This window comes from Diplotaxodon limnothrissa, linkage group LG11 (assembly GCF_057381915.1).
Source record: "Diplotaxodon limnothrissa isolate DT_005_m linkage group LG11, D_limnothrissa_male_GT1.1, whole genome shotgun sequence".
Lineage (NCBI taxonomy): Eukaryota > Metazoa > Chordata > Actinopteri > Cichliformes > Cichlidae > Diplotaxodon > Diplotaxodon limnothrissa.
In genome coordinates, this window is record NC_140606.1 from 37,987,093 (window position 1) to 37,999,074 (window position 11,982).

The window sequence follows — 11,982 nt, forward strand, 5'->3', positions numbered from 1 at the left end:
GATTCACACTGTTCCACATCATTTTTACAGCTGTCATATTCACAGTCCTAACACTTTTATTTTGGCTGTAGAAGCAGCAATAGCTGTCTCGATCTCAAGCTGTTCTCTTCTTGCCTTTAACTTACATTCTTCAATGTCCAAGGCTTGTCTCTGTTTCAAGGATGCGGCTCGTGCGAGCAGAGCAGCGCGCTCTGCTTCTTCTTTCTGCCGTACAGATGATACCGAAGAAGCTCTGGACGATCTTGATGAGCGGCTACTGACTGAGCTTCTTCCAACGCTGGTACCTGATTTCTTTGCAGTTGGTCTAGCAGTCACTGACACGCTGTCATCTGGGCTCACGTCGTCTTGATGCTGATGTCTTGTTACGATGATCCATTTCTCAACTTCGGTCATAAATGCACTGAACTGCTCCTTTTTTGGATTGAACCAGAGCATCTGGTCCACATTCCTTTCATCTTCTGGCAACAGCGACAGTACATCATCATTTGCCTGTAAGAATTCTTCATGCAGCTTTGAAAAGTTGCTTAAACGTTCATCAACAATGTCAAGGCTTTCATTCTCTTTCATCAGTCCGCTAATTTTATTCATTTTTGAAGTTAATTGTGACAGCTTGGACCTTCTTGCGTTTATGTGCCTGCCGAGCTGTTCTTCCAAACCTCTTTCGGTGTACTTCTGCGCCCTCTTATGGCCAGTCCCGCTACTGCAGCTCTGTGCCCTGGGCCTGCAATCTTGCGGGTCTTTATCTGCCATCTCTGCTCCTTTTACACAACTTCTTATTCAAAAAGTGTTCATGAAACAAAATGGTCTATGACACAAAGCTGAGGCTTTCGTAGTTAGTGTCATCTTCTTAAGACCAAAAGCACTGTCACTGACTTATTTGTAAGAAGTTGAGAATCGCAATTGTTCAGTTTTAACACGACTTGTAGCTTAGCAGCATATCATAGTCCAAAACTTTATCCATGAAAGTTTATTTCTTCTTTTCTTAGATTCTTCATGCATACAGCTCTGTGCACTTAACTGACTTGCTGTATCAAACTTTGCACGATCTCATAGCGATGCAGTCGTCTTGCTCGGGAGCATGATGGTTTTACTTAATGTAGTGGCTATCTTTGTTTCTTCTTGGAGTTCTCTATTTCTCTTATATCTAAAATAAGAGTCTGGATGGACAGAGGCTGTTTTACGCGTCGGTTTGTGCAACAACGACGGTAAAACCATCATGTCGCTCCGCCATTCGCTTGCTTTATTTTTTACAACCTTTCACAACAAAGCACCATATCCTTTTTAGGCCTTTCAAAATAAAACATGTAATGACTATAAATGGCGCTAACAGGTAGATCTATATTTGGTCTAAAAACTGTTTTTTTTTCCCCCAACACATTTAATCCTTTTCACTGAGCTCTTTAACGAGAAATTTCTCATTTGCCAAAAGGATGTCATAGAAGATCTCATAGATGTCTTTGCAGGCTGCACTAGCTTTCAGGGGACCACTGTAGAGCTCCCTCATCTTCTCCTGAGTGGTAGACAGAGCTCTAATTCTGGTATAAGTTTCTTGGTTGATAACTTCATTGTCTAGGAGCTCATCCAAAATGGGTGCGATGTTGCTCACTCTCTGGATCAGCTGGACTCTGTGTTTGTCCACAAAATGCTTTCCTGGAGAAAAAAGGAAAGAAACGGCAAAAGTTTACGGTTGTTTATCATGTGAAAATTTTATTCACTTTATTCTCAGCTTTCATAACAAAATTCTTTAAAAAATTCGCATTTATTTCATAATTAAAATTCATTAAATGTTAAAAACACATTCGTTCCTTTTGGTCGACTATTTAAAAAGAACATAAATTACATCTTTCCTTTTTTTTCATCCAGACATTTAAAGATTATTGTATCTAGTTAATGTTGCAGTCTTCTCTTTTATTATCAGGAAATGAGGAGCTGCATGAGAGTGCATCTGCTTGGCAGTTTCAAGGCCTCGGGCACAAAGGTGAGAAGTAACGAAGTACAAATACAAATGTATTTTACCCGAGTCTTACTTTTTCTCACTACTTTTTACTCCCTGCCTTTATAAACAAATATCTGTACTTTCTACTTCTTACATTTTCTAAACCGGCTCGTTACTTTTGCTTTAACGCATTTTAGTCGAGTTATTATTTCATCACTGCCAGCCTCCAAACATCCAAACGATTTAAACCTGAAGAGAAACACATGGTAGGCGGTCCTGTTCGATTATTATTCACCAGAGGATGGTGAATGATAAAAAGAGAAAGTGCGACTGCCTCCGTCAAGAGCCAAGAAAGAGATACAGACAAAGGCAGTTACAGGGAGGCGAGTCTCCCCACCAGCAGCTTAAACTGATTTCTGGTGATTACTACTAGGGTAATACTCTACAGTAAAACAGACCCCAAACCTTTAAACCAGTCCAGTATCTCCTGTATAAGGGGTCATCTCAGCTCTAACACAACATAAATACTTATTATATATATGTAATATATGTAATTCTCTAACCTGCAACGTGGCCAGAAACTGGATGACACGTTTAATGTAAGAAAAATTGGAATATGGACGCTTGATGTCATTGTTTGATGCATCAGAGTTTAATAATGAGCTGTGTCATCTGATTAAACAGGTGTAGCCGTCATGTCTGAGATTTGGTTTCAGACCATTTCAATGCAATTTCAGAATAATGTTGAAAAATGTGTTTTGAAATCTGGAATAAGCTACGTTCAACTGCGCCCTGCCATACGGGGTCACTGCAGATGTTTGATTTGGCAGTTTTACACTTCCTGACATAACACAAAGGGGGATTTGTGCCTCTGACTGGAATCAAACCAGCATCCTTTCCTCTCCAAGTAAACCATACTTCTGTTCTATGGAGCTCTTTTCTAAAACCTTTCTGTAATAAATGGTGCCATTTTTGTTTCTTATCACAAGCTGATACCTAACAGCATCAGCTCCAGATCATCCTGTCTGTCTGTGCTAGTTTGTTCTTTGTCCCTCCTTCAGTTTTCCTTTACTAATGTTAAAACACACCATGTCTGAAGTTATTTCCTTGACCAAGGTTCTTATAACCTTGACAAAGAACCTTGGTCAAGGTTATATGTAACCTTGACCATCACTGGTAACTTTGACCTTGGACGCTAACAATGAAGGTTAAGGTCAAACCATAATCAAGTAAAAAAACAAAAATCCATATCCAGTAATACGACATGTGAGCAGCATGGAAGGAGATGTGCAACACACTGTTTATTTTTTCAGTTCACAATGATGCCATAAAGTTTTGAAGGCTTATAGAAGCCAAAGATTTCAGCCAATTCTGCTCCAATCACATGGGTGAAGATGATCAAATACACCATCTTAGTATGCAATACTTCAAGGTCAAAGGTCAGGGTCATGCCATACAGGACAAAGCTTCAGTTTCAATTTAATCATCTCTAAAATTTAAAGCAACATCTTAGTCATAAGCACAGTTAGTATTGATCAGTTTTCTGTTTCATTATATAAAACTCAGTTAATATTGATGAACCTACCAGCCGACTGAGAGCTGACAGCAGCTGCTCCCACTGAGGATCCTGCAGCTGTTAAAAATAACAAGGAAAGTTTTTAATTTCTTAACAAATGTTCAAACTTTTTAACTTTCATTATGCTAGCAAACTGAAACTCAGTGCAGAGACTCAGTGCCACCAAATTAAAACAATTAAATAACTACACCAAAGAATATTCCACTAAACTCTGGTCTACTAAAAAAAAAAGAAAAAAAAAAAAGAAAACAGTTTATAACAGTTTGTGCGCTCACTGTCAGAAATGTCAAACATCTGAAAGTCTTCCTTCATGTCCTCTTACCGATGCAGATCCAGTGTGGCAGGTGAACTTCATTTAACTTCCCAGCAGTGACTGTGACGTCCATCAGAGGACCTGCAGGCATGTATTGTCTGCTCTCCATCCTCTCCATGTGTCCCTCCCAAGATCTAAACTGGTACTGAAAGCTGGTCTTTCCCTTACAGACCCAGCGCAAGCCCGACACTCTGCATTCAAAGTGTCCTGCTGCAGACTGAAGGCTGAAACAGGAATTAAATACACACTCATGAAGGAACAACAGAGTGAATGGAAACACAGAGAGTAGTCGTGTGAATCGGATGCAAAATGAAGAATTTCCTCTGGGAATAAATCCAAAGCTGAACTGTTTCCTGTAGTTCCAGTTTGCTGTGCTGCAGCATTCAGGAAGTTGATTTACCTGTAAGTTGGAGCCTCGTCTGCATCTGTACTGTTCACCTCAGGTTCAAGATTAGTCCAATCACTGCAGTCCTGCTGCAGAGGACAGTCTCTTTAGTCAATAAGTACACATGTTTATAAAGAAAGAAACTTTAGCAATAAATGGATGAATGGAAGGGATTACCGTCAGGCTCTGACAACCTTCAAGCTCTGAACTTCTTTCAGTTTTTCGTCCTTGTTGAGACACAAAGAATTCAAATGAATGATGTTATGCTGACATATAAAATCATCCTCTAACTGTCCACATGTTTGCTGTTTGATCACTTTATGCTGTGCAGTGCTGCTTCAACATCAGAACAACATGTTCAGCAGGACGTGCAGCTGAGTGACGTCTAAGATGATCAAAAGCTGATGAATTCAAATATTCTCACCAGTGATGTCAGAACAAGACAGAGACAGAGAGAAAGGTTGGATTCAGCTCTGATGATTTATGCAAAGTTACTTTTGGACGTCTGTTGTGTTTCCTGTTTATTTTAATGTTTGTTGATTAGAAGTTGTTTAAACAAGTTTATTGTAAATTATGAAAATCTGTTTATTAAACTTTGGTCTCACCTGAGCTGCTCTCTGACAGCCTCAGCATCAGATCAGGTCTGTTCATGTCTGTTAAAACCTCCATGGTCACCTCCACAGACTGATGACCAAGTTTATCCACCATCAGATTCACAAGGTCTTCTGTCCTGTTTGGATACCGGTACCTCTCCATTTGTGGCAGGCTCATCTTAAAGCACGTGAACGGCAGCAACTGCTTGAATTTCTTTAGATCCTTTTGACTGAATTCATTCAGTGTTTCCAAGAGAATCTGTCTGACAGCTTCCTGTTCTTTTTCCTGTAAAACCAAAACAATGTATTAAGTTACTGTATAATATCTCTGTTGGACAATTTAAAGATTTATTTTTATTTAATTTCCAGAGAAACTGTAGTAGAAATATCAAATATTAATAAAAAAAAGATGTCTTCATGAATATTTATATTTTTTAGAATAATCACTGAAGAGACAGCTGGTGATTTTGATATTTACTTCACTCTCTTTATGAACTGCAAAACTTCAAGTTTCATAAGAAAACATTATTTCATTTCTATCAATACTAAAAACTATTTTTTGTAAAAGCTGAGTTAAAGTCACACTCACTCTCTTCAACAGTGCAGCTCCATGTTCATCCACAGAGTGTTTCTCTGAGGAGGAAAGACATTTACCATCAACTCTGAGGATTCAAACATCATCACACATCCAAGTAGAATCAGCCTTCAGACGACACAGATGATTTAAAAGAAAAAATCATGTGAAACTAAATAAAATGACATAAGAACCCAACAAAGAAACCCTCCATCCTGTCCAACCAAAGTAACTGGGGGTTCCCAGCTGTGATAATGAGAGAGGGTACACCTGTCCACCTCAGGTTTTAAACAGACAGACAACCTTTCACACCCACATTTAATTTAGAACCAGCAATAAAGCCAACAAGCATGTGTTTGGACTGGAAACCAGAGCACTCTGAGGAAAAGCATGCAGGCACAGGGAGAACATGCAAACTCCACACAGAAAGGTTCCAGCCAACCAGGAGGCTCAAACACACAACCTTCATGCTGTGAGGACACAGTGCTAACCACTGCACCACCATGACACCAGCAACACAAAAACCTGTTGATGACACAGAGTTTACACTCATGCATGTTGGTCTTACCTCTGGATGCTGAGCTGCTCTCTGGTAACTTCTGCACCAGATCAGTTCTGTTCATGTGCATGAAAACTTCTCTGGTCACCTCCACAGACTGATGACCAAGTTCATCCACCATCAGATTCATTATATCTGCTCTGGTTAATGAGAGACTCAACCTGTCTGTATATGAGAAGAATGACAGATTCCTCCAAGGAAGGATCGTCTGCAGGATCCTCTTAAATTTCTTGAGCTCCTCATCACTCAAATCATTCAAAGTTTCTAAAAGCAGATGTTTAACAGCTGCCATTGTTGCCATCTGGAACAATAAACACAATCACGGGGTCACATATTTATTTAGCCAAACACAAGCATCTATTTACTAGTTGTGGTACGTTTATGAAAAAAATGAAGAAAATCTAAAACTGTGATCCACTTTTATGGGTTTGAATACTTTTTCTTTACAGGCTGCAGTTCTTCTCTCACTGTGCAGATAAAAACTGAAATATATCCATCAAGAATCTTTCCCTGATTTCACATCATCTTTCATTCTTTATTAATATTTGTAAGTAGAATAAAGTTTCCTGTTTAAGCTGAAAGTGTTTGATGTTTTCAGATTTCTCTGTCCTGTTGAAGAGTCAGGACAAATGTACATGCTGACACTTCCTCAGCTCATCCTCAGTGGTAAAGACATCCTGACATTAGTGTTGCAGAAAATTACTGCTGAAGAAGTCAAACTGAATGAAGCTTCAGTTTGTCACAAACATCCAGCAGAAATCATGAGAAAATGACTCAACATGAGAACTGATGATACTTTAGTCCTCTGACTTTCAGCCTGCTGTCTTGTACTGAATCAGAGATGTGACATGACTCACTTTGTGGATCAGTGCAGAGCGTCGTTCATCCACAGAGTGTTTCTCTGAGGAGAAAAGTGCTCAAAGTCACTCATGACAAACACATTTAACAACTAACTGACAATTATTCAGGAAATATGACTTTGGAAAAATGGACAATATGCAGAATTACACTGAAACCTCCTCAGCAATAATAAACAGTATGAAGGAGTCATTTTTACTCCTCCTCACAAAGTATTTGGATTTAATCTGGTCTCATTTTTATGTATTTATTGAAGTAGATTTTTCCAGAACAGCCATAAAATATGTTTTAAAGATGTGTTTTTTGTCTTTATTACAAATATTATTTATAAAGTCAAAGAAGACTTTAGTCAGACGTTTATGAGACATGAAAACAGTTTTATGACTTTAATGAGTTTTGATTTTGTTGTCTTACTTCGAGGCAGTGAGCTGCAGTCTGACAGCCTCTGAGCCAGATCAGTCCTCTTCATCTCCTTTAAGACCTCCATGGTCTTCTCCACTGACTGTTGGCCGTAAATCAGCACCATCATAAACACTGTGTGCTGCAGGTTTGTCCTCATGTACCACATCCATGAGAAGTCTGAGTAATATTTGCGATGAATTTGTCGCAGGGTCCAGTTGAAGTCATGCAGCTCCGGCTCATTGAGACCATCCAGAGCTTCCAGCAGCAGCTCAATAACAGACTCCATCGTTTCTACCTGGAAAATTCAAAGAAAATGTTCATGAGATAAATGTGACATTTCTCACTTTCAGGTTTGTTTGTTTTCTCATCAACACTTTACAAATGTAGATGTGTTTAGATGACATCATCCATCACATAAGGTGATGATGTCATTGGTCATCTTTGTCACAATGATCACAAACAGCTGATTAACAATTATTCTGCTTCTGTTAACAAGTTCAGGACTTTTCTGACCTGCTGCAGACCTCCCTCACTGCACACGCTCAACTTATCAAACTTTGACTTTTCCAATCAAAATCAAATCATTTGTTTCTATTGAAGATTTCTATCCTGTGTTTATGAAATGAAAGCTGGATGATCTGAAGTCAGACAGATGTGACATGACTCACTTTGTGGATCAGTGCAGGCCAACGTTCATCCTCAGAGTGTTTCTCTGACAGAAAAGAAAGATTAAAAGCTTCATTCATGACTGATTTAACATCAGTGTTAATAATCAGACACTTTGAAATAACTGATGCTTTGATTTCATTCTGATGATCCTTGTAAGTTGGATTAATAACAACATTAAACTTGTTAACATGAAGTCATATTTGATGGGAAACTATCAACGTGTGAGGAAATGATCCAGTTCTGTTTCATTCAGTAATTCTTCTTCTTCTTCATCTTCTTCATCTTCATATCAATGAGTGTATTTATTGATTCATGTGTTTTCTGGACACTGACCTTTCTCTGTTTCCTCCACATCAAATCCTTCAGCTGATGATCCTGCAGCTGCAACACATTGAATACAAACTGTAACTACATGATACAGACACTGTGTGTGTCCTTTATGTGTGCTCATCCTGAGTATAACACTGAGTCCTGACAATAAAAAGCTTTAATATTTCACTTTCAGCTGTGCTGACTGAAGGCAGGAGGAGGCCATAGTTACACAATCACAGAGAAATCACTGAAAAGACTTTGAATCATTTACCTCATACAGGTCGTCTGTCTCCATAGTGGAGTTTCAATCAAAGCTAACATAAAGATCCATTTACAACACAAGACTGATATTAATGAGCTCAAAATGCAAAAAACAAAGAAAAATATTTTCAAAGGAAAGAAGTTCAAAGAGCTTTAAAACAACATTTACTAAAGAAAGTCACTGATTCAATAAGCTGAATATTTTTACTTTAAACATTGAAATATGAAAACAAATCTGTTTAATTTTACTGTGTTTGTACAACCTGAATGTGTTCATTTATCAACGTCTGTCCAAAATAAATCAGAGGAAACAAATTCTTTCATTTATAAATGATAATAAAGTTTATATTATGCACTTCTTGTTGTGAGTTTCTCTGATTTAATTCTTTAAATTAATTTTTACTGTAAGGTGTAATATTATATTTAAAATCCTTCCACACACAAATGAATGATGTTATGCTGACATATAAAATCATCCTCTAACTGTCCACGTTTGCTGTTTGATCACTTTATGCTGTGCAGTGCTGCTTCAACATCAGAACAACATGTTCAGCAGGACGTGCAGCTGAGTGACGTCTAAGATGATCAAAAGCTGATGAATCCAAATATTCTCACCAGTGATGTCAGAACAAGACAGAGACAGAGAGAAAGGTTGGATTCAGCTCTGATGATTTATGCAAAGTTACTTTTGGACGTCTGTTGTGTTTCCTGTTTATTTTAATGTTTGTTGATTAGAAGTTGTTTAAACAAGTTTATTGTAAATTATGAAAATCTGTTTATTAAACTTTGTTTGGTCTCACCTGAGCTGCTCTCTGACAGCCTCAGCATCAGATCAGGTCTGTTCATGTCTGTTAAAACCTCCATGGTCACCTCCACAGACTGATGACCAAGTTTGAAACTTAGGCTGTATCCCAATTCAGGGACTGCAGCCTTAAAGGCCGCATTTTAAGGCCGATTACGTCACAGCGATGCGACGAAGGCTGTCCCAATTCGAAGGCTGCTCGAAATGCGGCCCTCAAATGCGTCCTTCATTTCGATGAATTTTAAGGACGTGGCGGTGTAGACTTCGTGGCCCAACATATCCCAGAATGCATAGCGCGGCGGTGGGTGTGGATAATTTTGCCGAAAAAAAACAGCGGATGAGGGGCGCCCGAAGAGTAAACTTTAAGTACTGAATATTATGTCACTTATTTATGTGCAAATGTTTAATAACGAAGAACATTAAAACATTCCTGTTGGCCACATGTCGGCAAAGTTATGTGACATTAGTGACGTTTGTACTAACTCGGTTTTAAAGCCTTTACTTTAAAATATACGCCGTCCAATAGCTGAGCTTCATCTTACAGAGAATGATCAAAGCTCATGTAGAAAGAAACAAACAAATGAACAAAAGATTTTCTCCTTCATCTCTGTCAAACAAAGCTGTATGACACGCTTCCAGCTGTTAGTATCATGGTTGCTAGGCAACCTGGGCAGCGCAACGGAGGCTAGACCGTCCCATTTCACAAGCCTCGCACTTCCGGCCTTAGCGGTCTTTGAGTACGCGGCCCTTGAGGATCGTTGAGGCTGCGTACTTTAAGGCTGCAGACCCTGAATTGGGATACAGCCTCTAACTGCTTTGTGTGGGTGTGGTGTTCTCTCTCCGCCTCCTCTTGCTCCACCCTTTCTCGCTCCTCTATCCCCAGGACACAGCTGCTGTTCATTGGCCTCGTTCTCGTTTACACCCTGGGCCCGGTCAGCAATCACCTCTCTGAGGTCATATAAGCTGGGGATGAACCGGATGTGAGAGTGTGGTTTTCTCCGCTTTGTGATCTTGATGTGTGATTGTCCTGCCTGGAGTGTGGAGTTGTGGAAGCAGTGTAGCTGCTTCATGTGAGTAGTGTGGGCTTGTTGGCCTCAACACAGTAAAGCTAGCTGCTGCTAGTGACAGGGTGAGCTTGTGGGCCCCTGGAAGTGCCTCCTCGTGGTGTGGAGTTTTTTGTTTGGTTGTTGTGTTCTTTGTTTTTGCAACCTTTTTCTGGTGTTATTGGTAAAACGGCGTTGCCGGCTCTTTATGTTAAGGTTCTCTATAATAAAAACTACCTTATTTACTACACATTTTTGTCTGTTCTCCTTTCATTCTGTTCTGGACCCATTTGTTACCAGGCCCCCCACACACACCCCTAGACCTTCATCGTGGGGATGTAACAAAAATAAATACATGATACATAATAAATGAAACAACTTTTCTCTGTCACAAAATGCCCAATCAGCAAATCCTGAATCCATCACTCTCTATGATTCAACAGCCAAGACTGACTCCAGACAAAGTGAAGGAAACTTTGCTGACAATCAGCTCACATCCAGGTGCTGATCACATCAGACCCTTCTTAATGATTCAGGCAGCCTTTCAAACATTTCCTGTCCAGCTGATTCTTAGTTTTGTGTTATGTAAATATAAGAATCGCAGCATCAGTGATATTAAATATGAACAGTCTGAGATGTGGTCCACAGTAAGTAACCCTTAATAAGGACTGCCCCAGGTTGCAGATTTTGTTGCTCTGCATGATTTTGATGAGTTCACAGGAAGGTGAGTGAGACAGAGAAGTGTACACAGTGTGAGCACTTCAGTGCACCGTCTTGCTCCTCATCTTCTTCAGCCTCAGATTCAAACTCCACTCCAGTGTTTACTGTGGATCTTTCTGTAGAGTTTTATATCACATCTCTCCAACAGCTGCCACATTGCATGCAAGTATTGATGACATGATAAAACAGCCACAGACAGCTGTGAAATGTGTTGTTCTTGCAGAAGACTAAGGCTTACAGAGTTGCACCAGGAATGGTAATTTTTCTAGTACTGCTCATGTGATTAGGCAGAGGATCAATAGGGGGTCCCCGACCCTCTTGGGGACACTCCCATAGGGCTTAAAATCTGGAAACTGAAAGACGTCCAGACGCTTTTCTTTCAGAGCTCCTTAGAACACCTGCTGACACTTCCAGTTTCCTGAACATCGTCCCCATTAAGGATAAAACTCTATCCCGCCTGTCTTCAGTCAAGTCAGGGACACCAGTTCAGTGCTGCAAACAATAGATATCTGAGAATATCTCAAACTGATCGTCCTCATGTCCACAGAGCCAGCAGCTTCATACAGAAAATGGCACTATGTGGTACAGTTCTATATTTGGTATTTTACCACAAGTTCTGTTGAATTCTTTAACATCTAAAAACATTCGTTAACTGGTGCTAAAAACTGGTGGTAAAAGTAGAACTGACTCGATTTATGCATTTTGACATCTGTCTAAAGAAAGAAATATAAGCAGGATTGAGTTTAGTGACTCGCTGCCACCGAGAGCTGAGAGACTGAGAGTTCCTCCTTTAGAATGAAAACTTGAAGACAGAACAAAGTATGTAAGCTAACGAAAAGTAAAATTGTGGCGGGAGAAAAGGTGTGATTGACTGTTCACATTATATAAAACTTAGTGAGAAGACAGAACAGGTAATATTGATGAACCTACCAGCCGACAGAAAGCTGACAGCAGCTGCTCCCGCTGAGGATCCTGCAGC

General features: G+C 39.6%; 1 protein-coding gene across 1 annotated transcript; it reads right to left on the minus strand.

Annotated features, from left to right (window-relative positions):
- Window positions 1-1,378: 1,378 nt before the first annotated feature.
- On the minus strand, window positions 1,379-10,310 carry LOC146623551 (uncharacterized). Its single transcript, XM_085364950.1, has 14 exons — window positions 10,053-10,310; window positions 9,224-9,368; window positions 8,199-8,246; window positions 7,865-7,908; window positions 7,209-7,491; window positions 6,794-6,837; window positions 5,946-6,237; window positions 5,393-5,436; window positions 4,816-5,089; window positions 4,388-4,437; window positions 4,226-4,299; window positions 3,835-4,049; window positions 3,522-3,569; window positions 1,379-1,659 (listed from the first exon to the last, which is right to left on the minus strand). Exons 1-14 carry the CDS (start codon window positions 10,308-10,310, stop codon window positions 1,379-1,381), a joined length of 2,100 nt encoding a protein of 699 aa, XP_085221076.1.
- Between the last annotated feature and the right edge of the window lie 1,672 nt (window positions 10,311-11,982).